Consider the following 27,816-nt stretch of genomic DNA (forward strand, 5'->3'; position numbering starts at 1 on the left):
TGAAGGCCGTAAAGGAAAATTAAAATCCGATCACTAACCCTAAATAGCATAAAAAAAGGTTTAATTTCAATATGATTTTAAAGTCATAAGCTTAAACCTTTGCTTAACATAATTATTTCAATTGTTAAATTATTCCGTAAGTTATGTAATTTGTATTTTCCTATGACATTCCTTAAGATAGATAGCTGTAGTACACTACTAAAAAGATCTCTAGAAGATGAAATATCTTTTAAAAGAATCAATCAAAAATATCAAAATTGGGTAATTAAAGTTGACACAATCATAGGAGTAGTATCTATTTCGAATATAACAACTATAGTCAGCATTCACACGTTCAAAACCTGGACAATAATTGAAATTATTGGTCCTTTAATTTAATTTCATTTTATAAAATTAAGTAGTCAAAGTTTGTTGGGAGAATTAAAGTGGTAGATGACTGTAACAAACCTTGGCATCGGACCAATTAACAATAGTTGTTGGTAAATTGTAGGCACATGTCGTTATTCTTTGAAGATTATCATGGAATATTCTACCAAACCTTTTTGTTCGAGCTTTTATGGCGTGACACACTCACATGGAATTTTTGTACTTGTTAATAAGTATGATTATAGTCATATACAGTAATTAATACTTTAATCAAGTAAGTATGAAACTGTAGTTATACGATTTTTTTTAAATGTTTAACAATCGTTTATATCAAGTGTTGTAGAGACTTGTAGTTAATATGGAGCGAGAAAGTATGTATGATTGTAGTTGATCAGATAAGCACTAGGCCAATACATTCTTTTACAAGTTTGAGTTAGCTCCATTCATATTATCGAAAAAACACCTATTAAAAGGAGACGTAAGATGTACATCAACATCAATTATGTTTTCTTTGTAAAACAAGCCAAATAACAAATGATATAAATAAGTTTTAACCAACTAAGCTGCATATTTACACTCATCAATGCCAGCTAATTATGAAAAAAGGTAATTAAGCGTCTTAAAATTTAAACACGAATTAGTAAGGAGTAGTGATGGGTATTTGACCACGAAAAAGGGTTTTATGCAATTGAAAGCATGCACTGTTTAGTTAGCCGATCTATTTGAATTGCTGGCTTATACATACATACTGTAGCTAGGTGGGTAGTGGGTACCTTTCCAAATGACTATATCGTTAGCTTTATCTTTCACAATAATAATTGTACGTCTTTTCTTAACACATTTCATTAATATGAGTAGCAAAATTCTAAGCTTTTCAACTCTAGTATGCCACGAGACAATTATAAATTTCACAAACTTAGGAATCTAGACAATATGACAAAGGATAGAGTAAGAAATTTACTTTGCCGATAGTATACAAAAATATGCATGTACTCCCTTTATCGAGGATTCGAGGGGTTAAATATAAATGAAGTGTTTCGTAAATTTTATACCAATATGCTGAATGACTGATAATACTGTTACCTTATAAAGTGAAACCATCTCTCCTCTTTCTCCAATGTGGGACACTCATAAGTGGGTTACAATGGGTTTCAACAAATACTTAAATAAGTTTTATGAACGGCCGGAGTATTTAAATTTGAGAGCATCGAAAATAGTGCTTCACAATGGTGCAAGGTGACCAAATACACCACGGTGTGACTCCGTGAAAATGATAGCCCATGAAATAAACTTTTGTGAGCAAGTCTTACATGCTTCGGTGGGAGCAGCTGAGCAGCATGCAATGGTGCATTTATTAATTTGTGGACTTGACTAATAGATGTAATTATCTGCCTTAATACTTAATTACATGACAAAACCATATTGTCCAAATTTGACATTATCACTTGCTGTTATGGACTTCGTTATCTTAAATTTTATTTTAATTAAGGACCAAAATATTTAAAATTATTTTGAAAGCATTGTCTATAAGAAAACGTCTTGGCAAGGAGTGACTTGTAAGTATTCCTATTTAAATAGTCATGTCAAAATATAACAATTAAGAAACCTGAAATCTTATAGGTTATCAACTAATCACTCTTTTATCCCTTAATTATGTATTTAAATATGAATTGAACGGGAATTGACTTGTTCAATTTGATCAATTTCCTGACTATATATGAATAATAATGAGGAGATGGGTATGGAAATACACATTATAATATTTTTGTACTTATTTTCAGTAGATTTTAAACTATTTCTCTATATTATATTGTTTAAACATATTATTAATGTCATGGTGTTTTCATCTTAAAAAAAATATTTAGCATTGTAAATAATAAGTTAAGTTAAATAAAAATAAACAATTTGAAAAAATCATATAAAATAATGAACTATTAAAATTAATTTAAATTCAGCAAAAAATTTCCAATTTTGAAAAATAACTTAATTTCATGCAATAACTTTTTCTTGAAGAAATTTTTATTTATTTAAATAATTTTAATTCTCAAAAGGATAATTTAAGTTAAATAATAAAGTACGGAGTATGTGATAAAATCAAATAGTGAGTTAATGCATTGAAAATGTGTCTTCTAACCGACACTCATACGCTAAGTAATTTACACCCCTAGTTATTATCTAAAAATAAAGTGGATAAGCTTTTTGCATGGATAAATAAAGAAACACGTACACTTTACGTGGGACAAAGTGGACCCTGGCCAGTGGCCACTAACTCATTAGCTAATTAGCTCAACTATTCGTAATAGTAACTTGTAAATGTTCACTTTATGTAACAAAGTCAAACTTTCACAATTTACCGGTTTACAACTTGTACCGATTTCATTAATTCAATCCTAATACAAACATTTATGACAACATATAATGATCATATATGATTCTAAACGGCATTATATGACTCCGAGATGTATCCCCAAAAATATCAAGGTTGTTCGACACCGGCCCCGAAACCTCCAAAATTTCTCAAAAAACGTGGATATTAGCCTTTAATTTTGGAATTTTTCGACTTTTTTTCGCCCGTAAATAAAAATTGCCGAAATGTTTACCATGGTCCCTTATACCCTCTAGGAGTCCAATTGGGTGGGTGAAACCATCCAATTTGCTTTTAAACGGCGAATTTACCGGTTTACATCTTGCACCGATTTCATTAACTCAAACTTACCACGAACATTTATGACAACATATAATGATCATATGTGGTTCCAAACGGCATTATATGACCCCGAGATTTATCTCCTAATATCTCAAGCCTTTTCGATATCTGGCCTCGAAACCTCCAAAATTTCTCAAAAAGCGTGGATATTAGCCTTCAATTTTGGAATTTTTTGACTTTTTTTCGCTCGTAAATAAAAATTTCCGAAAGGTTTACGATCCCAAATACCCTCCGGGAGTTCAATTACCATCCAATTTGTCTTTAAGCGGCCAATTTACCGATTTACTGTACAATTTGCACCTACTAGAGTGTGCCCGTGCAAAATGCACGGACATATATATATATATATATATATATATTATATTAGAAAAATATTAAATACTACCTCTGTTTTTTATTAGTTGCCACGTTTTGACTTTAGCGCTATTCACACATTTCCCTTTGACCATGTTTTGTGATTTATATGTAAGGAAAAATATAATCAAGTGAGATCTTGTTATATTCGTCACAATGTATGTTTTCATAATATCAACTTTTTATAATTTTTGCTTATCGGCAATTAAAGACATTAATAATTTAATTTGTGCATGGGCAAACGCGACTAATGAAACGTGTCAACTAAAAAGAAACGGAGGAAAAATATAATATAAGAAAAAATATATTTTTAAAATACTTGAAGTTGTTTTTGATGTTGTAACTTAGACCCTATTCTTTTGAGCTGCTCTGGTGTGTTGTAGACTTGTGGTTTGGTATGCTCTGCTAAACCCTACTTAATTATACTCTACCGAGTATTAATAATCTGCTGACACTTGCTTTGCTTTGATATATAAAATATGATGTTCTCTGCTCTGCTTAGAAGCTCAAAAGAATAGGGTCTTACTCTTATATGTCGGTAGCCATGCAATATGACCAACTATTTTAGGGTTGTCAAAGCTATAGAGTTTACTAGTTCAGTGTTATAGGGGTTACTCGGCTAGTATTATAGGGGTTATTTCATCGGTGCTCTATAAGTTCATTCCTTTGGTCTTTTGCAAGCAGTTATTGGTGAGGCCAGTCACGCAAAAAGAGTGTTGCACATTTTTTCGTTTTGATGATTAGAGAAGTTGTTTAGAGGGTAGTCCCTAAAAATGCATATAATTGAAGGGTTGGATTATGTGAGGGATAGTTTTGAATGTTAGTTGCTGAAATGGTTATAGAATATAGGGAGACGTTGAAACTACCATGTGTATTTGTTTGTTAATTTTATTTTTTAAAATTTAAATTTAAATTAGATAGATTTTTTTGTTGGAGAAATGGAAGGATTAAGTAAATAGGCGGGAGTGAATGAGGATTTAGGATTTGGCTTTTGGAGCAACGTGGTGAGAGTGACTCTTAAATTATATATAAGATTTCATTAACTCAAGCCTACCACGAACATATATGACAACATATACTGATCATATATGGTTCTAAACGATATTATATGACCTCAAGATGTATTCCCTAAAATCTCAAGGATTTTTGACACCAGGCTTCGAAACCTCCAAAATTTCTCAAAAAACATGGATATTAACCTTAAATTTTGGAATTTTTTGACTTTTTTCGCTTGTAAATAAAAATTGCCGAAATGTTTACCATGGTCCCAAATACCCTCCGGAAGTCCAATCAGGAGGGTGGAACCATCCAATTTGCCTTTAAATGGGGAATTTACCGCTTTACAACTTGCACCGATTTCATTACCTCAAGCCTACCATTAACATTTATGACAACATATAATTATAATTTATGGTTTAAAATAGTATTATATAACCCCGAGATGTATCCCCTAAATTCTCAAAACTTTTCGACACCGGGCCCCGAAACCTCATAAATTTCTTAAAAAGCTTGGATATAAGCCTTCAATTTTGGAATTTTTTGACTTTTTTTCGCCCGAAAATAAAAATTGCGGATATGTTTACCATGCATGGTCACTAATATCCTCCGTTAGTCCAAGTGGAATGGTGGAACCATCCAATTTGTCTTTAAACGACCAATTTATCGGTTTATAACTTACACCGATTTCATTAACTCAAGCCGACCACGAACATTTATGACAACAATTAATTACCATATATGGTTTCAAATTACATTATATGACCCCGAGATGTATTCCCTAAAATCTCAAATCTTTTCGACACTGAATCCTAAAACCTCTAAAATTTCTAAAAAAATATGGATATTAGCCTTCTATTTTTGAATTTTTTGACTTTTTTTCACCCGCAAATAAAAATAGCCGAAATGTTAACATGGTCCTTAATACCCTTCACGAGTCCAATTGATTGGGTGGAACCATCCAATTTGCCTTTAAATGACCAATTTACCGGTTTACAACTTGCATTGATTTCATTAACTCAAGCCTACCACGAACATTTATGACAAATGGTCATTGATGATTTCAAACAGCATTATATGACCTCGAGATGTATCCCATAGATTTTCAAGACTTTTCGACACCGGGCCTCGAAAGCTCCAAAACTTCTCAAAAAGCGTGGATATTAGCCTTCAATTTTGGGATTTTTTTTGACTTTTTTTCGCCCGAAAATAAAAATTGTGGGAATGTTTATCATGGTCTTTAATAACCTCTGGGAGTCCAATTGGGTGGGTGGAACCATCCAATTGGCCTTTAAAAGGCCAATTTATCGGTTTACAACTTGCACCGATTTCATTAAATCAAGCCTACCACGGACAATTATGACAACATATATTGATCATATATGCTTCCAAACAGCATTATATGACCCCGAGATGCATCTCCTAAAATTTCAAGGCTTTTAGACACCGGGCCCTGAAACCTCCAAAATTTCTCAAAAAGCGTGGATATTAGCCTTTAATTTTGGAATTTTTTGACTTTCTTTGCCCGGAAATAAAAATTGCCTAAATGTTTACCACGGTTACTAATTATATCCTCCGGGAGTCCAATTGGGTGGGTGTAACCATCCAATTTGCCTTTATACGACAAATTTACCGGTTTGCAATTTGCACCAATTTCATTAAATCAAGCATACCATGAACATTTATGACAACATACAATGATCATATATGTTTTCAAACGGCATTATATGACCTCGAGATGTATACCCTACAATTTCAAGGATTTTCGACACCGGGCCTCGAAATCTCAAAAATTTCTGAAAAACGTGGATCTTAGCCTTCAATTTTGAAATTTTTTGACTTTTTTTCGCCCGAAAATAAAAATTGCTGAAATGTTTACCATGGTCCCTAATACCCTCCGGAAGTCCAATTGGGTGGGTGGAACCATCCAATTTTCTTTTAAACGACAAATTTACCTGTTTACAACTTACACCGATTTCATTAACTCAAGCCTACCATGAGCATCTATGACATATAATGATCATATATGGTTCCAAACGACATTTTATGACCCCTAAATGTATGCCCAAAAATTTCTAGACTTTGCGACATCAGGCCCCAAAACCTTCAAAATTTCTCAAAAAGCGTGGATATTAGGCTTCAATTTTGGAAATTTTTGACTTTTTTTCGCCCGGAATAAAAATTGCCGTAATGATTATCATGGTCCCTAATATTCTGCGGGAGTCCAATTGGGTGGGTTGAACCATCCAATTTGCCTTTAAACGACCATTTTACCGGTTTACAACTTGCACCGATTTACCGGTTTACAACAACCAATTTAATTAATTTGCACCGAACCCGACTTGTAACGAAATTGACCTAAACCCGTTTTAATCCGTCAAAACCCAAATTTAACCTGATTTGTTACTAACCTGACCTGAATTCAGCTCGACCCGTTCCTAACCCGACCCGAATTTAACCCAATTAACCTGTTACAAACCCAACCTGAAATTAACCAAACTTTTTATTGACCTGACCCAAATTAAACCCGACTTGTTATTGACCCGACCCGCATTTTACCAGACCTATTACTTACCCGACCCAAAAATTCAACCCGATCTGTTTCTAACTTGACTTGAAATTAACACGACTTGTTATTGCGCCGACCTAAAATCAACCCAAATTATTCCTGACCCGATTTTAAATCAGCTTAAATGCAATTTAGACCACCTTATTATTGTTGATCAAAGCATTTTATCTAGAGATACCAAGTCGGTCCAGGCCAGCAAAAGAAAGGAGCATCATCCTCAAATTTAAGAATTAAATGTAGTATATATTTGTTGTATGGTTAAAGGAGATAATTATCTTCCTAAATTATAGACTATAGTTCCCTAGTATATTGCCATATATATTATAGTCAAAGGAAATAATTAGCTTGATAAAAATGATAATTATTATCTATTTATAGTTAGTTGAACCCGAATATGACCTGACTTGGAAATGACCCGACATGATTGTATCCTGCAAATTATTGACTTGAACATAACCCGACTTGAATTCGAGAATTACCCGACTTGAAAATGACCCAACCTGATTATAACCCGCAAATTATTGACTTGAACCGAACTCGACTTGAACTCGAGAATGACCCGATTTGAAAATGACCCGACCTGATTATAACCTGCAAATTATTGACTTGAACCGAATACGACTCAAACCCAAGAATGACCCGACCTGATTCTAACCCGCAAATTATTGACTTGAACCGAACCTGACCCGAACCCGAGAATTACCCTATCCGTGAAAACCCGAATTAAACCCGACCTATTGTTCACCCGACCCGAATGAAACCCGACCTAAACCCGATAGGAAGTATGACCCGACGTGACCCGACTCAAGCATGACCCAACCCAAACCCGACCCGCATAGGTTATGGAATTAATCCGAATTGACCCGACCCGAGTTGACCCGACCCACTGTTACCCGACCAAAACCCAACCCGTTTACCCGAATTGACAGCTCTATATCGTCTCTTGTAATAATAGAAGAGTAACATTCAAATCAACCTAATTAATAATTAAGTTAAAAAATGTGTATTATACGGGCTGAAAACCGCAACTATTTTGTAAAATATTTTACGGGGAGGTGCAACAACCACAAAAATATATACTGTATTTAGCCATATATTATTCTACAATAATTGTTTATGTAGAGTACTTAATCCAAACATTATTTAACAATATTTACAATGTAAGGGGTTTTTTTTTTTATTACTCATTTTATCAGTTTTATTCATTTGAGAATTTTAAAATGAACTCGAAAAAAAAAATAAAAATGTATGAGTAAGCGAGTATACATAATCGATTTAATCTTAAACTATGAAACTTCTGTATTCCAAAGTCTACCAAATCTCGTAAATTCCAGCTACTGGTTTGATGTGTGACAGTTTATATGAGCTTATTAAGTCATCTAAAAACAACAATTGTTTTTATGTCCAAAAAAATAAAATTGCTTGGGTCACACTTGCTTAGCTTCATTCATAACAAAATTCCAATAATTGACTTATCTTTAGGGGATCAAACATTAAATTAGCCTACCACTTAAGAACACAACTCAAAACCAACCTTCAATTACATGCAACTAGGCATATTTATATTGGACTATTCATTATTGGTAGGGTTTCTTATTATATGAAGTATAACCTTGAGAAATCTTATCATTAAGATCACTATATATATCATGCAATTTCCTTAAGCTTCTTCAATCCAACAACACACGTCCTAGTTTAATTTGTTAGCTAAATTTGCTTGTCATTTGGCTAACAAACTTCCTTTAATTTTTAATAATAATACAAATTATGGCATCATCTTCTTTCTTAGCTGTGTTTGTAGTTGTGGCTTTACTTGTGGTTTCTTTAGGGAGTTCAAATGCTCAACTTACGACGAACTTCTACTCTAGCTCTTGTCCCAATCTCTTATCTACCGTAAAGTCTGTTGTGCAATCCGCTATCAACAAAGAGGCTAGGATGGGTGCTTCGCTCCTTCGTCTATTTTTTCATGACTGCTTTGTCAATGTAAACTTTATGTCATATCATATCATACATCTTTCATTTCATTTTTAAATAAACACACATGCAAACATCTTTTTGTTTTGAAGTCTCTTAATTTATTCTTTTGATACATAATAGGGATGTGATGGATCAGTCCTACTAGATGATACTTCTAGTTTTACTGGTGAGAAAACCGCTATTCCCAATAGTGGTTCACTAAGAGGATTTGAAGTAATTGACCAAATAAAAACCGCGGTTGAGAAAGCATGTCCTGGAGTTGTCTCATGTGCTGACGTTTTGACCATTACTGCAAGAGATTCCGTTGTCATTGTGAGTAAATAGCTAAGATTCATTTACTACTCATTACACTAGTTGATGCATGAAACTAATAAAAATGTTATTACTATCAATCTATCATAATACACAATTTCTTGTTTTAAATTTTTATATTGTTATTGTAGCTTGGAGGACCAACTTGGAATGTGAAGCTAGGAAGAAGAGATGCTACAACGGCTAGCTTATCTGCTGCTAACAACAATATCCCAGCACCAACCTCAAGCCTTAGTGCTCTCATCACTAGTTTCAAAAATCAAGGGCTTTCCACCACCGATATGGTTGCTTTATCTGGTATATATATAAACTACATACTTTTATAGTTTTATGACCTTTTTATTCATTTCCCCTCCAAAAGTTAAATTGCATTTTATTTGGTATAGCTTAAGTTAACATGCCTTGGTTAAAGTAATGCATAAATTAATTTATAGAAGCTCAAAGTAAGAAAACCAATATAATAACTAATAATTTTTGGAAAGGTTATTAACTTAATTATCAATTGGTTCAATTGTGTACGTACACATGGACATAGATCCCTCGCTATATTCTTTTTTAAGGATATGCTACATTAGTTTTTATAAGGAGTTAGTTATTACATTGATATTAAAGTATGATATAAGATAATTGTATTCTTAGTTATATTTTTAAAGTATGTGATAGAATGAAAATATAAGGAATGTTGTTGAATATATACAAGGATATACTTCGTATTAGGGTTTTGAAAGGAGAGCAATAATAGTACAATTATTGAGACAAAAAGAAGTTGATACTAGAAGGAAAAAGAAAAGGAGAAGAAAAAGAGTGAAAGAAAAAGACACTGTGCTTTTGTGCTAGAAAGAAACATGTTACTCGCCGGTTATATAATTGTAAAAGGAGTACGAAAATATTGACTAGATTTATAGTGTTTACCAATTATTTTGTCGTTGTTTGTTATGATTAGAACTTTAAACGGTCCACTCCATTTAGAAATTAATTCAATAATTATTTATTCTAATAAAACAAAGTAAATATTAATCTTATACTAAAACAAATACCGTATGATGACAAACATAATGAGTGATTAGTGTTATATATCCAGATCTTTCATCAAAAAAATTATATTTAATTATATTCATAATTCAAATATTAGGTTGACATAATTCAATGGGAGAATAATTTTCTATTGGTAGACTGAAAAAAATAAAAATTAACAAGGAGTTGAAAGACATGTATAATTGTTTAAATATCAATACTACATATTATTAATAAAATATTTTTACCAGCCCTAGATCAATACATATAGATTGACACTTTTAGTCATTTGAATTTCTTATTATACACAGCGTCTCCATCGATAAATTTATTATTTAATTAATTATGATGGACATAACTTGTCGTCAGCATTTGCTTACTGTATATATTATGTCACAATCTTGATGATGATTTTTGCTCACATATTTTATCAATTAGGTGCCCACACAATTGGACAAGCAAGGTGCACAAGTTTCAGGACGCGCATATACAATGAGAGCAACATTGACGCATCATTTGCCAAACTAAGGCAAGGAAATTGTCCAAGTGCTAGTAATTCAGGCGACAACAACTTAGCACCGTTGGATGTCCAAACCCCAACTTCCTTTGATAACGACTACTACAAGAACCTTGTTAGCCAAAAGGGTCTTCTACACTCCGATCAACAATTGTTTAGTGGTGGTTCCACCAATGCTCTCGTCCAAACTTATAGTAGCAAGCCTAGCCAATTTAACTCTGATTTTGTCACCGCCATGATCAACATGGGTGATATTAAGCCGCTCACCGGATCCAATGGTGAGATTAGGAAGAATTGTAGGAAGGCTAACTAGTTTAAATAAGATGTGGTTGTAATTAGTATATGAGCATATAACTATGTAATGCTTGTTATAGTTGGGTAATTTGGTTCAAAAGAGCCTAGGTGTGCTTATAGCTTTCATCTTGTCGTCACAATTGTCAGTTGAACTTGTGTTCTAAGAGTTTGTTGTAATTGTAAAATGTTCTATGAATCGAATTGGAGTTTTATTATTATGTCCCTCTTGTTTGCCCCTTTTAAAGTTTAGACAAATAAATTATTCTTATCAATAAGAATTCATTTGAATAATTGAATGTACGTAACAATATAATAGATCATAAATAGGTCAGAATAAGCTCTGTTTGACCTAAAATTTGTGGCTAAGTGCTTTAGTATGAAATTAAAGAGCATAGGTTGCACCAAAACCTAATTTCGTATTTTACAAGTTTGTACAAATTATTGTACGTAGGATACCTATAGAACTCTCCTCTAATTAAGGTGGTACGGTGTAGGTAATAATTCTCTTGAACATAGATGGTACAGTTTTAGGTTAGGCACCATGGAAGACTTTGACTAAGTCATTAGCGTAGGTGTTATGGCTCATTTGCACAAACCATCCAATCATACATATATACTACTTATAAAGTTGTGACTTCTCAAAAGCAATCAAATAAAAGCTTTATTTCAATCATCTTAATCTATTCTTGATGTCTTCTCATCCCATACTAGCAATTTTGTAGACACTCTTAACCTAACTTAACTATCAGGTAATTGACTTCTTTGGACAAAAGTGTGATGAAAGTGGACATTGTGATAATTGAGTGAAAATTGACAACACCTGATATTAAGTTAATGAATTTTTTTCACAAGGATATATAAATCTAGGGAAAGTATATTGAATTTGAATTCAAATGAATAGTCCAAAACACAAAGTATACATAATTTGTATTTAAAAAAATGGATTTTTTGTCACAAAATTTAAAATTCATTTATTCATTTTATTTGTATGGGTTACACATAATTGAATATATTCAAATTTATTTTTACTAATTAATTCATCTAATATATAATGAGCTACTCCTTATCTTTTGACAATTATTTCATCATTTTGAGTCCCTTGTAGTCGGTCTAACATTAAGGAACAATTGGATCATTTAATTTAACTTTGGATCAAATCAAATACTCGCATTACAAAAAGTATTTTAATTTAGGTTGATCAATTTAAGCCGTCGGCTAACCACTTCACTTCTCCATGCTTATATGCATATAGCATACCGCGTCCAATACTCCAATTCAATTGGAAAAATGGACCCATCAAACCTAACATATTAAATTTCTTATGACTGTTATCTTAGTGACAAATTCAAACTTTCATTTATATTAATGTTCTAACCACTCTCGTTGGTTAGTCCACTGCCTGAGCTAGGTCGCTATGTGACAAATATGGCTTGGTCGGTTTAATTTTCCCTTTGATTAATTCCAAGTACTTGACTTTCCTATCTAGTACACTCTTATATAATCCTTCCGCTAATTAAGTATGTTGAAAATATAATCTCATGTAACTAGGCATGTCATTAGGGCCCCACTTATAATATTACCTTGATAAAGCTTTACCTTTGACACCACTATAAATATCATGCATTTTCTCTTAGTTTGCTTCATCCACACTTCCTAGTTTGTTAGCAATATTTGTTTAATTTGCTTGTAATAACTTTGCTAAAAAAAAAAATTCTTTAATTCTAATCACAATTATGGCTTCATCTTGTTCTTCTTCCATGGGCTTATTAGTTGTAGCTTACCTTCTTGTGGTTTTGGTTGGGAGCTCAAATGCTCAATTCAGTGAATTGACCCCGAACTTCTACTCTAGCTCTTGCCCTAACCTTGATTCGACGGTGAAATCTGTCGTACATTCCGCTATCAGCAAAGAGGCTAGGATGGGTGCTTCTCTCCTTCGTTTGTTCTTCCACGACTGCTTTGTTAACGTAAGCATATATCTTAACCTAATCTCATTCTAAGATGAACTATATATATGCATGCTGGTACATTGTTAAAAATGTATGTTATATTGTTAACAAAGCAATATAACGTACATTTTTGCATTTACAAGACTATTTTTTATATTAGTACCTAACATGCATGTGTATAACAGGGATGTGATGGGTCAATTTTACTAGATGATGCCCCTAATTTCACCGGTGAAAAGATGGCAAAACCCAATAACGGATCAGCTAGAGGATTTGAAGTGATTGACCAGATTAAGTCCGAAGTTGAGAATGTTTGTCCAGAAGTTGTCTCATGTGCTGACATCTTAGCAATCACCGCTAGAGATTCTGTTGTCATTGTGAGTAAAGATTGTGATACCATTATAATCAAACTATAAACTTATTCACATATACTTTATTAATTTAGTGTATGTGTTCAACATGGTAAAAATGATACTAGTTAAACATAAAGGTTGACCTAATCTTAAATTTTTGTTGTTGTAGCTCGGAGGACCATCTTGGGATGTTAAGTTGGGTAGAAGAGATGCTAGGACAGCTAGCCAATCCGATGCAAACAATGATATCCCACAACCAACATTCAACTTTAATCAATTGGTATCAAGTTTCCAAAATCAAGGCCTTTCTGTCAATGACATGATCGCTTTATCTGGTATAATATTTAACTATAAATACAAAATTACTAATACACGTTTCCAAACAATTACTTTTGAAACTATAATCATCAAATTATTGAATCTAACATATACAATTGTAACTTACCATAAAATTATTTATTAGGTGCTCATACAATCGGACAAGCAAGGTGCACAAGTTTCAGGGATCACATATACAACGACACCAACATAGATGCATCATTTGCTCAATCTAGGCGTGCAAATTGCCCGAGTACTAGCGGCATGGGGGATAACAACTTAGCACCCTTAGACCTCCAAACCCCGACTTGCTTCGACAACAACTACTACAAAAATATCATCAACCAACAGGGTCTTCTACACTCCGACCAAGAGTTACTTAGCAATGCTCTCGTCCAAACTTATGGTGGCAACCTCGGTAGGTTTTACTCCGATTTCGCCACCTCCATGATCAAGATGGGAGATATTAAGCCGCTCACTGGATCCAACGGCGAAATCAGGAAGAATTGTAGAATGATTAACTAGTTTATCTAAGGAAGTTTACGCGGCCCTAATTAAATTCTTCACGTACACTTTACACGATACACCATAATTTTATGTATTTGTTATTGTACTTAGTAGTTCTTTTATTGGTTTTGGTAAGAAATTTTATTTGCCGTGTTTGAATTTTTCATTTTGGTTTTAAAGGTTGTATTTTGTTATAATAGTTTATGTGTTGAATGTAATTGTAACATTATTTATCAAATTGAATCAGATTAATCTCTGTGATTTACGTATAGTTGTATAAGATTAAAATTCGGTAATAGTTGTTATAAAATTTTAAATCATAAACGTACATGTCTCTTGTACACTTTAATGTGTTTAACATTTTTTTTTTTATGATGATCGAAGAAATGATATTTTGATGATAAATATTAAGACAAATTCAAAACGCAACGCATACTAGATTACTAGTATTGAACATTTAACATAATACTTCATATTAAAATATTGTTATAATTTGAATTGTGATCAGTATAAACACCTTTTGAAAAAATAAATAAATAAACAGAGGTTTACTACTCACTACCTTGACAATTATAAATCCCTTGTTTTCTTTTTCCTTAAGTTAGCTTTGTTCATTCAAAATTTTAGAAGTTAGTTCTTTGGATCATCAACGTGGTCATTATCCATTCATCCAAAATACCAAGTCTACATCATTTAATTACCAATAATAGTAGTCTTAGTCGTTATTCCTTTTCTTGCAAAATGGAGCCGTAACTATTTATTAAAATGGCGGTTTGAACACCAAGCTAACCCTTACATATATAAGGGTATATATTTATAATTCGTGACAATAATATGACATGCCCTTGATCAAATGTGGAGACTATACCTTCTAGATGGCATCCTTGATTATGTCCTTTAATAAAGATTCGATCAAAGCAGGATCAAATTCAGTCATTCACCATCAACAAAGAGGCTAGATAGGATCATATCTACTTTGTTTATTATTCTCCCATGATTACTTTGTCAATTTTAACACTCCAAGTGTGTGCATATAGGCATATAGCGCCTTATAGTATATTATTACACAAGGGAAGGAACAAGGACTAATTGATTGTATATGTATATCCTCGTTCTTATGTGACTTAAGGACATGCATCAATGCATGTATGCCGATTTGGTTATTATTATTATTATTGTATTTTAAATTCGTAAATATTTTCACTTTGGTGTTAAAATTATGAGACAGTACCTAATTGTAGATGATCTCCCTTAGCTACCTCCACTCCGATCCAATTGCTTGTGGTTCCTAGCAACTTTGCTTTCTTATAAGGTGCAAATTCCTAACAACGTTGAATTGTAGTAGTCTACTTTGAGGGCAAAATGGTGGAACACAGCTCGGACACCGGTTTAATTTAAGGATATGCAAAATTAGAGATTGGAGTGTAGGCTATACATGACAAAATGGAATTAAGTTGGGAATTCATGAAAAAATCACTAGCAAATCGGTGTGATTAATGTAAATTTATCCTTAATATTTCCTTTTTTAGCTCCTTATATATAGCTCTAAGGGTATATTTACCATTTTCCTTTTCACAAAAGTGTAATTAAAGATATTAATAGGCAAACTAATGCATTAACAAGCGTAAAATCACTCATGGTGCAATAAAAAAAGAACGAATGAAGTATAATTCTTCACGGTCTATATATAATTTTAAAAATTTTAAAATTATTTATTTATAATTTAAATTTCATTTATAACAGAATTTTTGTTGAAACCCATTGTTGTCCACTTGTAAGTGTCCCACATTGGAGAAATAGGAGAAACAGTTTCACTTTATAAGGTAGATGAGTTACCCCTACTATTTCTAATTGGTTTAAGTATGGGATCTCCTTAACATTGTTTGTGGACTAAACTCGATCTCCTCCTCCTCATTCGGGTTGCTCAAACCTATTTCATATCATCTCAAAATTCTACGGTTTTTAATATTAAATTAAATACATAACACTCATCATAGTGTAAGGAAATAAAAAGTTGGTCAAGATTCTACAATCTATGAGCTTAAAAATGTCAAATATGAGCTACTTTAACATTATATTCAGGAAGGCGAATGGAACATATGAAGTAGAAGTATTACGTTTTAGTCTTTCACCTTTTGGAATTTTCTTTTTCTCTTACATTTGTAGCTTTTTAAGATCATCTATATTATTCTCAACTTTGGAATTTTCTCAAAGAGGCCGATGCAAAAGGATAACATTCACTATATATAATTGAGTGACCCAAAGTCTCTATTAGTACCGCCATTTTATTGATTGTTATTGTTACAAGTTAGCAATTCAATTATATTCATTGGATCAAATTTTGACAAATGCCTTAGGTCGTTGAAAAAATAAGTACTTTTGCTTATTTTGTTTTTTCACAAAGCTACAAATTTACATATAGCCTAATTGTCTTGTCAACTATAGTGCTAGTGATTTAACATAACGAAGGAGCTAACTCTATATATATATAAAAAAAAAAAAAAAAAAAAAAAAAAAAAAAAAAAAAAACATTAGAGATCACTCCCAAGCTAAGTGAAAATTTAACAATATCCAAAGCATAGAATAGAGCCAAATAACTTTTCTAAAATTGAAATAATGGGCGAACATGGAACATGATAAGCCCATTTTATTCAGAGAAATTAGACCTAACTTCGCTAACTATGTTTCTACTTCAAAACTTTTCAAGAACTCTAAAATTTGAATATATAATGAAATGTAATTTTTTATTTATTTATAATATACGAGTATTACTTTGACATAAAAACAAAAGTATTCATTAATTCAAACAACATTAAGAGTAAAGGGCCAAAATTTTAAGGTTTCAAGTTTTTTTCAATTGAAGTTTTTAAATCTCTTACTTAAATCGTAAATAAAGAAAGAATGGAGCCCCATTTTATCGCACTAATAAATAAAATATGTTTATTAAGTGACAAAATCGTAAATAAAAATCCAAGGTGTACAAATTAAGTGAATATGTGACAATGTCAAAGTTCCATACTACGTATTTAAAATTTTATCCGCAAGAAGTGGAAGCCTTGATTCTGAATTACTTGTCGACCAAATCTCTGTTTGGTTAGATTCAGCAGGTGTGCGAGTAAAGTAGGTCCCAACTTTTGACAATTTTACACCGAAAATACATTGACCAAGCCGTATATGTCTCTTTTTTTTTGTCCTAAAAAAGTCCTTAAAACAGTTGTATAATTATGGCGTGTTGATTTTTAGACTACAGTTTTGACCTTTATATTTTTCAACCAATTATTTCTCTTTATACTACGTTCAAAGAACTATCGCATGCAATTGCAAACTAAATAAATTATTAGGGTCCCACATTAATGTAACCTTGAGATAACTTTACTAGAACAAGATTTACTATAAATACATGCATTTTCTCAGCTTGTTTCAAACACACTTCCTAGTTTATTTTGTTAGCAATATTTGCTTAACTTGTGAATTTGCTAACTCAAAAATCATATATCATGGCTTCTTCTTCTTCTTCTTCTTCTTCTTCCCTCACAATTGTGGCTTGCCTTCTTTTGGTTACTATTTGTAGTACCAATGCCCAACTCTCCACGAACTTCTACTCGAAATCGTGTCCCAATCTCGATTCTACTGTCAAATCTGTCGTACAATCTGCTATTAGAAAAGAGGCTAGGATGGGTGCTTCTCTCCTACGTTTGTTCTTCCACGATTGCTTCGTCAATGTAAACTTTATAGCATAATAGTCTTATTTCAAATGCCATTTGCATGCACATGTTAACACGTGATTATATAAATAGTAAATACTTCATGGGAATCCAAGGAAGCATAAATGTATTGTAGAAATGTGTCAATACAATACTAATATTATTAAAATCTATATTTAACATGTGTACATTACAAATGTAACCGGGATGTGATGGATCACTTTTACTAGACGACACATCTACTTTCACGGGTGAGAAGATGGCAATTCCCAATAATGGCTCAGTTAGAGGATTTGAAGTCATTGACCAAATTAAGTCAGCGGTAGAGAAAGCTTGTCCGGGCATTGTCTCATGTGCTGATATATTAGCAATCACAGCTAGAGACTCCGTTGTTGGTGTAAGTATACATAATAATGATAAACTGCATCATGAAACTTAAATAATGCCCATATTTGTGATCCGTTGCCTGATCTTAGTTTTGTTATTGATTATTGTAGCTTGGAGGACCAACTTGGAATGTAAAGCTAGGCAGAAGGGATGCTAGGACAGCTAGCCAATCCGCTGCTAACAACGACATCCCACAACCAACTTTTAGCCTTAGCCAACTTATCTCTAGCTTCCAAAAGCAAGGCCTTTCTTCCTCTGAAATGGTCGCTTTATCAGGTACAACACACTTCTTCCATTCTTTAATGATTGCAACATTTTTTTTATTAAACACTATTCACACACTATCATGTGACAGTCCATCGTGACTTAGTCATAACTTATTTAGCTAATGGTGCAATATTATTTTTGTAGGCGGACACACCATTGGACAAGCAAGATGCACCAGCTTTAGGACTCGTATTTACAACGAAAAGAACATTAATTCGGCATTTGCGAAAACAAGGCAAGCAAATTGTCCAAGTACTAATAACACAGGGGACAACAACTTAGCACCTTTAGATGTCCAAACCCCAACTTCCTTTGACAACAACTACTACAAGAACATCATTAACCAAAAGGGTCTTCTACACTCTGACCAACAGTTGTTCAGTGGCGGTTCCACCAACGCGCTTGTCCAAACTTACAGCAGCAACCCTAGGAGATTTAGTTCCGATTTCGTTGCAGCCATGATCAAAATGGGTGACATTAAGCCGCTTACTGGATCCAATGGTGAGATCAGGAAGAACTGTAGGAAGACTAACTAATTAAATCAATTAGGAAGTTGGTGATATGATTTTGTTGTAGTTTGATTTAAAGGGGCTTATATAAATGCCTTATTAGTCTTTATTTAAGCAAGATTTGTACAATTTAAGTGTTTGAAACTCTCATTCTGTTTTCACAATTGTAGAAGTTGTTTTTCTGAAATTTCAAAAATATCAAATGTAACAATATGCTTCTTTGTTAATTGCATTATCTGGACTTTTCATACAATAATCTTTACTTAATTAACCATCTTTCGTGATTTAAATTATACAAGTAGTATAAATATAGTCATGTGAAATCTTATAAATTGCTCTTCAAAAAAATTTCTTGTATTAAACAAGTCTGTAACATTACTCCTGAGCTTAAGACAAGCAGAGTAGGTTATATTGGTTGTTGAAGAAGAAAAAATGAATATTGCAATGAACCTTATTTGCAGTTGAAGTCACAATTTCAAAATTCTGAGTACATACCAAAATGTACTAGAATAGATGTTTGATATTCATCTAGTTTAAGTTTTCCCCTTTCAAGTTACATTTTGAATTAATGTATATATATATCATTGCACCCAACAAGAGTTGGCTGAAGTGGTAAGTAGCTTGATGCCGCTTAAGGGAAGTCTTGAGTTCGAGCCTTATGTAAAAACTCTTATTGCGAGACTCACCCACCATAAGCCAAGGTGTGCAACCCGGGTCAGATCCGGATGTAGTCGGAGCTAAATTTCGGTAAACTAGTTAGGGCAAACTAAAAAAAATAAAAGTATGTATATCATTACACAAATCCTTATAATTTAACCATAGATAAAAATAGTACAGAGTATAAAAAATAAATATATTCAAAATAAAAATTTGAACACATCAAGTAATTCATAATAACATAACATTGCATTAATAAAATAGAAAAAATAAATCATGGTAAAGTTGAATTTGTAAATTGTGCAAAATCAAATGGAGGGAGTCTTCAGTTTTAGAAAGGCCAACTTACATTGGGTTTGGGCCTCAATTCCGTCAAGTATTCTCTAAGAATAGAAGGGCTAATTTTGAAAATATCTGTTATCATTTGGGCTTCAAGAGCCCATAATATTGGGCCTCAGGAGCAACTAATCGTGTTAATGAAAAAGTTTGGTACGTTGAAGGTGTATTGTATAATTAAGTGGATTGAAGGAGGCCTAGTAAGTATGTTTTCACATTATACTTTTTGCTTTTTCTCAAAACATATTAATCCTTTTTTTAAAATCATTAATGGAATACAAAGTTTGTTTCATAGTTTAGAGTATATTTATAGACAGACAAGCAAACTCAACGAAGATAACGCGAAAGCGAGATGAGAATACCACAATGTCAAGCAACCATGACATTGGACCTAACCCTATTGCATTACTAATGTGTAATGATGATTTGTATTTGGTCTAAGTAAGACATGAGTTTTTTTTTTTTTTTTTTGACACAATGAGGTGTTTAGTAATACTATAGTCCATTAAGCTTATACCTAAATCGATGTGAGTCATTTTGGATATACAAATTAACGCCTGAGAGTATAAGAGAATTCCTTACTAAGCACATGGACATACATGGAGCACGAACTTGCTACCTTAAAGTTACAATGTGAGTTTTTCACCATCTTCATTAGGATTGTGTTTTTGCATAAATATTTTCTCTTAGGTGTTACAATAATATCGAAGTACCTTTAATGTATGGAAAACGCAATTTTAATTTCATTACAATAATATATATATTTTGACATTTTAATTTCTTTTATTTTGGGCATATTAATAAGTAATAACCTTGTATTGACAGTTGGAGGGTTGACAACGTTGAAAGTTAATGCAACATTGTCCAAAATACAAGCAAAGCTTTAGCCGACCTCCTCTTTGAGAACAAAATCAAATGGAAATTGATAAAATAAAAAATGCACAAACAATCATGGCACGAAACAATCCCTCACACGTGCAAAAGTAACATTTTTTTTTTTTTTTTTTTCTGAAAGTTTAATTCATAAGCTTCAATTTCCAAACATGGCAATAGCATGCATTGGTACCTAATTTCATGAAATTAAGCTAATACTAGAAAAGTAGAAGTAAATGCAACTCTGAAAGTTCAATCTGCCTCTACAACACAAGTTACTAACATAAATGAATATGCATTTAGACTAGTCAACCTCACTTGTTAATTTAAGTACATAAAGTTTATTTACTTTGCTCTTGCTACTTTTCGCTGTTAGGGTTGCTAATTTTGACATTAGAGAAAAGTTTATTAAATTAAATAAAGAAATGGATCGGAATTGTATATGAAACAAAAATATTATGAATTTCATAACATTGAATATTTATACAAGTATCTTATTACTAACTCGAGTAGGTCTTCTCTCTCAAAAAAAAAAAAAAAAAAAAAAAAAAAACTCTAGTAGGTCAAAATATAGCAACACTATCCATTTTCTTTCTTACATGTCCCAACATTTTTAAAAGTACTTAATCAACCTGTATGTAACAAAGGCACATCAACAAAGCCTTTTGCAATGGATCAGATACGCTCAATTGATCTGTACAATATTGTATAAGCAGGTATATAACCAAATACTCGTATTGTAGAACTCATCTATTTGAATTGATTAAAGTATAACAGATTTAAAATTAAATACATGTATATTATACATCTTATATGCCAAAAAAATCAAATATATATAGCACATACGCTCAAATAGGAGTAGTAAACAATGTGATTTTCATAATTTAAATTTAATGTTTGTATCAATGTGTAACATACAAATTATGCAAAAAGAAATAATTATTCCTCAACCATAAATATCTCTATGAGGAAGAATAATTATACCACACTAAGGGTTTTTTTACATCAATTTCACTCTACATAAACAAATTAGGCTTCAATTTCCAATGAAGAAACTTAAAGCTAGAACCTGGATTTAATAATCCTTGATCATCTTATTACATTATAATTAATAATAATAATTAATTAATAATGAAGTTATCAATCTTGGTTACCTTAAGATCTATGTTTAACCAAAGTAGGAAATGTTTTCATTAGAAATGGAGCTAAAATGATCATGATCAGGATTAGATGATGATGATGGTTCATGTGTATACATGGAAGAAGAAATTGAAGAATCGGGTGGAATACTATGAAGAGGAGGCGGTAGTGGTGGAGGAGGCGGCGAAGGGGGTGGAATGGATGGTGTTAGTGGTGGTGGCACGGCTACAGAAACCGACACCGGGGCACCGGAAGAAAAGAAAGAAAGATCATGATGAGAAGAGGGTGAAGGATTATTATTATTATTATTATTATTATTGTTATTAGTAGAAGTACTAATATTATTATTATTGTTATGATTATGATTATGATTATGATTATTATTAGTATCTCTAAACTTGTACTTAAGAATCTCAGCTCTTACTGCATTAAGTTCAGCTTGTAAAAGTTGAACTTGTTGTTGTAACGCTGAAATAGCACCCATGCAACCGTAAACTGGATCTCTAAGTCTCACATTTGCTTCGTACACCAAACTGTTTGCTGCGTCCGCTCTTTGACTCTCTGGTACTTCCTATATAGATTCATCATAAAAACATCAAATATATATAATGCCTTGGATTATCACATTTTCTAGGTAATGCCTTGGATTTAAATCTTAAATGCATTTATAAACTTTAATTTGTTGGATTTATAATATAGCTAGTTTTAAATTTTAAATAAATTTATAAACTTTAATTTGTTGGATATCTTTGATTCTTGATGTGTTAATTATTAATTATATAATCCCTACAAATTTTCTTCCTTGTTCATTGAAGATAGTGAATGATTAGACGAACAAATTGTTAATAGTTTGCAACGCTTAGGTCAAGATTTATATCGGTGAATAATTTTAAGGTTGATTGGTTTTTTCTTTTTTCTCCTGGAGGACCCAATCCCCTAGCGAGGAAAAAAAATGTGCCAAATTATAGGGAAACATTGCACACAACAAGAAATTAAAGGATATAAAAAACACAATTTGACATATAAAAACATGCAATTATTTGGCTCTAATTCAATTGAACTTTGATTAGAGATCAAGAATAATACTTGTAAGTTGCAAAGCTAGATTTATAATAATTATCATTATAATTGAGAGGGTTTTTCTTTCCCCAAATTCTTGATAAATTATATGAAAATAAATCCCTAGCATTATGTACCTAAAAACAAGTACTAAAAATTAAGACAAAATCTTTGGAAGGCATTACCAACCTATACAAAGTATATACTTCTTGCTAAGATGATAAAATCATTGGCTTTTTCTAGGTGGGTTTGTGAAGAGAAAATTAATTTAATTATTAACATACAATGATACAAAAATTTAATTAAGGAGGGAAAATCAATTAGGGTTTGTACAATAATAAATTACCATGAGCATCTTAGAAACATTGCTAGCACCAAAAACTTTGTGAACGGAGGCAAATTTTTGAGGCTCATGAGGTGAGAAGTAAGGTGAAAAGGGGCATTCTTGAGCACATCTTCTCCTCAAGAGCTTACACGCGGCGCAAGGGGTGATTGTATTAAGTGTTCCGGGAGGACCTAATTGAAAATGCCGCCTTCCTCCTCCTCCTCCTCCTCCTCTTGAAATCGCATCGTTATCTCTCTTGATCTTCTTGCCTATCTCATCAAATCTCTCCCTGCCAAAAGGTTGGGTAACACCCTAATTAAATAAAAATATAGCCTCATTCTTCAAAATTTATTTATGTTTATGCATGTATATATACATTTATATGGTTTTTATGTACATTATATATGTACATGTAACAAAAATGAGTTAATAACATTATGAAATTAATTTGTGAGTATATTAGTTGTATACCTTTCTCTGGACATTCAGGCATGCTCAAGGTATGGAGGGTGGGGTTTTAGAGAGAGAAATAAGAGAGAGAAAGTTGGTGTTGAAGGGGAAAATGAAAGGGAAACAAGTGCTTAAAAGGTAAGTTACTAACAATTGAAGTTAGTACATTAGTGAACAAGGATAATATTAGCGGACCAAACTTAATATAATATAAGTCCAATTAATTACTATACATGAGTTAGGGATATTATTAGAAACTTGGCTTTATTAAGATGAATTTTGTTTGTATTGTAATTGTGTTTGTTGGTGAACTGACTGTTTTGATTGATGTACGAGGATTAGTGAGCAAACAATAATTAATCTTAATTATCATATTATTGATATTACATCATAATCAATTTGATGTGTTTGAAAGCTTATAATAGCAATTAATGAGAGACACTAGCTCCCAGGGTTTCTATAACGGCTCTTTCAATTATGAACCATATTTTGTTTAACAAGTTACAATAAGTATGGGTAAGTTGAAATATTGCGTAGAATTTGAGTGAATAAAACAAACCTTTAGTTTGTTGATTAGTTACTTCTTTTTTGAAACTACTATAATAGATGAAAAAAAAAAATCAACATACAAGAATAATACAAATTTTACGTGGTTTACTAATGATGAATTAGTTCATTTACGGACATTCAAGACCCCTGATCCTTACTTGAAAGGGGACTGGCGACTAATTGATTAATTTAAGGCACATTTTGATGTAACATAAACAAAAGTTACACGTAATTTTATTAGGAAAATTTCATAATTTTTAACACCAAAAATTATTGAAAAACTTAGTGTAGTTTCCTAAGTTAAGTGTTTAGAACTTAATTACAAAACTAACACATACATCAATTCACAATCAATCGTGCTTGGAGATAGTAGCAAGTATACTACTTGAAGCATCCGTTTATAGAGCCCAAACATATTGGAAATCGGAATATCACAAACAACTTAACACCGTATTACTCGTACATTATTATTACGTACTGTTCTTGAGAATACCCAATTAATCATCAATAGAGTAATATACGTGTGATAAAAAAAAGTTACATAATTAGTAACTTTGTTAAGAGAATACGTGTAATGTAATATTATTAATAGTAGTAGTAGTTTCTTGTCAAAATCAAGAACCCACCTTCATTAAAATCATCACAATCTGGGATCTAGTTCCGAAAACGAAATTAATACTCCTTATATATTTGTATGTATCAATATCAACATCCCCGTGTAGATACCGCCACCTTACTTTGAAATGTGGCTAGATTAATTAATCTCCCTATATAATTACTGATTATGTATACCTAATCGCGTACGTTAGTGTACCTTTTTGTCATTTCTTTTTTACACATTGTATTGTATTGGAAGTACATGGGTGCAACTTTTGCGGCGTGCATTTTATGCATCAGCGTGTTAGATGGTGTATCTAATATGTATACATTCAAATGTATGACAGTATTAGATGTTATATCACTTATATGTAAATATTCATACGAGTTTAACCAATTATATTGCTTATCCAAATAGGGGATAATTCTTGTATAAATTAACAAATTAGAAAGAGTCTTCAACTTAAATTAAATTGATGTACAAGTAATTAGCTAGAAAGAACTATAACATTTTAGTGCACCTAAACTCTCAACCTTACACACCTACTCCAGATTTATTCGTACTATTAAGCAATCTTCACATAATTGATTTATTACTGATCAATGCTTAATGTTTAGGTTTAATGTAAGCACTATACATACATCATAAATAATTTTACTCCCTTGATAGTAATAATAGATTAGACATATTGCTATTATTACACAATTCTATATTTGGGTACATGAACTACGCACGAACATGGAATAAATACATGTATAAATACATAGAATTCCTCAAATGCATATCTTTGAATGTAAGATACCCCTTTGGCCTTTACCTTTTAAAAATAAAACCTAAACCTAGTAAGCTAGTTACATGGATTAATTTTTGAACTTGTACACCAGCCTCAAAACGTCCTAATTTAAAATTTTTAAGATACAAAATAATACAGTACTTCGTAAGAGTCCAACCAAATGAATCATGTCTTACTAATTAAAATATGACACGATAGTCTTCAATATATACTTAGAGCGAGTGATAACTATATTAGCATTGGCATTAAATAAGCTAAAAGTCGTGGAGAAGTACAATCTTGCTTTCATTTTAAGCAAATCAAACTATCAATTCTTGTTTGACCCGTATTTTGTGCCTATGTTTACTGATTTTTTTTTCTCTCGTGAAAATCATCTTTCTTCATTTACTGTCTCGTTTCATCAATTGGGCCACTACATGACTATTGCTTTGTTCTTAACCTTTGAAGAGAGTAATTTGGACTTTTAGGCCCAATTTATCTTAACATGGCCCAATTCTAACTCTGACTCAGTCCAGCGTTTTTAGGGTAAGTCCATTCACTTACTTTTTGAGTAGGCCTACACTCCTAAGTCCAATTCCATCCATCGATGCAATTTTCGATTTTAAGTACTTCTGTTGAGATAGGCCATCGATCCTATAATTATCTGGAATCGAGAAGAAAACTTTAACCACTTGAGCTATTCCCTTAAACAGTAATTGAAACTAAAGGTGCTTATTGCCTTATACTATGTACTTCACTACTTCCGTAGGTATCATTTTCCAAATTTCCAAATAAAGGACTATAAAAAGTATTGTATATATTAAGGAAAATATTCAACATAACTTCTAACAAAATGTATTTTTTTTTTGTTCAAGTAAAAATACAGAACATTTTCTTAAGTTAAGTTGGTTAAAGTCTTGTAGCACCCAAAATATCAAATTCCGTCTACATTACTATTCATTCTTTTGTGAATTGTGACAATATTACACATAAATTTAGTAACAGCATTGAATTTAACATATGATAAAATTTAGGCTAAATGTAATGCTAAACTAATTAATTAAGCTAAGAACTAGACTCATGATTAATCATCCCATCATTAATTAATGATTAGACTTTTCCTGAAATGCTTGACGCTGGTACAATCAGGAAAAACGTGAACAAACCTACAACCTCTTGCATTGGTAAGGCGACTTTGATTTCAACAGTAGGGCCAGCATCAGCATCTAATCAGAATCTTCTCGCTCGTACCCAATATAATTTCTTAGGTTTTGAGCTTAATTAGTTAAAGAGTTTAATTTTTAATGTATGGAAAATGACTAATTATAGATGAGTTTAACACTTGTATATGGAAAATGACTACGACATAGGACTATAGGAGTATGCATGGGTATCTTACTCGTCTTATATGTGGCTGACCACACTGTGTGGCCAGCCGCTATAAAGGTTACTTCGCTAGTGTTGTGGAGGTTACTTTATCAGTGTTATAGACTTATAGGGGTTACTTGTCATTGTTATAAAATTACTCGGTTAGTATTATAGGGGTTACTCGATCGTATTATAGGGGTTACTTTTTTTTTTAATACGGGTTACTTAATCAATGTTATATAAGTTACTTTAAGTGGCTACACGGTGTGGCCGGCCGCACACAAAACAAGCTGTATCAAATATTATACGAAATATCTACATAGGATTATATCATTATATATACGGAGTACATATACTTAGTATTAGCTAGGGTTTTGAGTGCAAGTCATGGCCAAAAAATAAAGATGCATAAATGGTAAAATAATTTGATAGTTAACTATGTACATAAATCACGAAGTAAGAAAGATACAAATGACAATAATTATGATTAAAAAAATAAATAAATAATGTAAGAAAGATACAAATAATAATATTTTTTAAAAGTTGAATTGTAAGTATTGTTTTGCAATAGTACTAGTATAGTCGTATATGA

At 32.1% G+C, this 27,816-nt stretch overlaps 4 protein-coding genes across 4 annotated transcripts; 3 read left to right on the forward strand and 1 right to left on the reverse strand.

The window, feature by feature from the left end:
• The first annotated feature begins 8,630 nt into the window (after positions 1-8,630).
• LOC145556759 (peroxidase 4-like) lies at positions 8,631-11,324 on the forward strand. The gene is made up of 4 exons (XM_081618407.1): positions 8,631-8,975; positions 9,090-9,281; positions 9,413-9,578; positions 10,734-11,324. Exons 1-4 carry the CDS (start codon positions 8,760-8,762, stop codon positions 11,123-11,125), a joined length of 966 nt encoding a protein of 321 aa, XP_081474533.1. The 5' UTR covers positions 8,631-8,759; the 3' UTR covers positions 11,126-11,324.
• A 1,445-nt stretch (positions 11,325-12,769) lies between these two features.
• LOC145556760 (peroxidase 4-like) lies at positions 12,770-14,422 on the forward strand. Its single transcript, XM_081618408.1, has 4 exons — positions 12,770-13,070; positions 13,238-13,429; positions 13,575-13,740; positions 13,869-14,422. Exons 1-4 carry the CDS (start codon positions 12,840-12,842, stop codon positions 14,246-14,248), a joined length of 969 nt encoding a protein of 322 aa, XP_081474534.1. The 5' UTR covers positions 12,770-12,839; the 3' UTR covers positions 14,249-14,422.
• Positions 14,423-17,678: 3,256 nt separating this feature from the next.
• Positions 17,679-19,324, forward strand: LOC145556761 (peroxidase P7-like). The gene is made up of 4 exons (XM_081618409.1): positions 17,679-17,950; positions 18,138-18,331; positions 18,432-18,597; positions 18,733-19,324. Exons 1-4 carry the CDS (start codon positions 17,728-17,730, stop codon positions 19,122-19,124), a joined length of 975 nt encoding a protein of 324 aa, XP_081474535.1. The 5' UTR covers positions 17,679-17,727; the 3' UTR covers positions 19,125-19,324.
• A 2,514-nt stretch (positions 19,325-21,838) lies between these two features.
• Positions 21,839-24,096, reverse strand: LOC145556762 (LOB domain-containing protein 15-like). The gene is made up of 3 exons (XM_081618410.1): positions 23,959-24,096; positions 23,509-23,776; positions 21,839-22,674 (listed from the first exon to the last, which is right to left on the reverse strand). The coding sequence occupies exons 1-3, from the start codon at positions 23,970-23,972 to the stop codon at positions 22,132-22,134; spliced, it is 825 nt and encodes a 274-aa protein (XP_081474536.1). The 5' UTR covers positions 23,973-24,096; the 3' UTR covers positions 21,839-22,131.
• Positions 24,097-27,816: the final 3,720 nt, after the last annotated feature.

Source organism: Chenopodium album, chromosome 8, assembly GCF_948465745.1.
Source record: "Chenopodium album chromosome 8, dcCheAlbu1.1, whole genome shotgun sequence".
Taxonomy (NCBI): Eukaryota; Viridiplantae; Streptophyta; class Magnoliopsida; order Caryophyllales; family Amaranthaceae; genus Chenopodium; species Chenopodium album.

What these genes read in the sequence shown, in the direction of transcription:
- LOC145556759 (XM_081618407.1), top strand. Translation starts at nt 8,760, where the DNA reads ATGGCATCATCTTCTTTCTTAGCTGTGTTTGTAGTTGTGGCTTTACTT. An exon ending in TTCATGACTGCTTTGTCAAT is followed by an intron (nt 8,976 to 9,089) that starts GTAAACTTTATG and finishes GATACATAATAG; the next exon opens with GGATGTGATGGATCAGTCCT. An exon ending in CAAGAGATTCCGTTGTCATT is followed by an intron (nt 9,282 to 9,412) that starts GTGAGTAAATAG and finishes TTGTTATTGTAG; the next exon opens with CTTGGAGGACCAACTTGGAA.
- LOC145556760 (XM_081618408.1), top strand. Translation starts at nt 12,840, where the DNA reads ATGGCTTCATCTTGTTCTTCTTCCATGGGCTTATTAGTTGTAGCTTAC. An exon ending in CTAGAGATTCTGTTGTCATT is followed by an intron (nt 13,430 to 13,574) that starts GTGAGTAAAGAT and finishes TTGTTGTTGTAG; the next exon opens with CTCGGAGGACCATCTTGGGA. An exon ending in TGACATGATCGCTTTATCTG is followed by an intron (nt 13,741 to 13,868) that starts GTATAATATTTA and finishes ATTATTTATTAG; the next exon opens with GTGCTCATACAATCGGACAA.
- LOC145556761 (XM_081618409.1), top strand. Translation starts at nt 17,728, where the DNA reads ATGGCTTCTTCTTCTTCTTCTTCTTCTTCTTCCCTCACAATTGTGGCT. An exon ending in CTTCCACGATTGCTTCGTCA is followed by an intron (nt 17,951 to 18,137) that starts ATGTAAACTTTA and finishes TACAAATGTAAC; the next exon opens with CGGGATGTGATGGATCACTT. An exon ending in TGAAATGGTCGCTTTATCAG is followed by an intron (nt 18,598 to 18,732) that starts GTACAACACACT and finishes TTATTTTTGTAG; the next exon opens with GCGGACACACCATTGGACAA.
- LOC145556762 (XM_081618410.1), bottom strand. An exon ending in ATGTTTCTAAGATGCTCATG is followed by an intron (nt 22,675 to 23,508) that starts GTAATTTATTAT and finishes GAATCTATATAG; the next exon opens with GAAGTACCAGAGAGTCAAAG.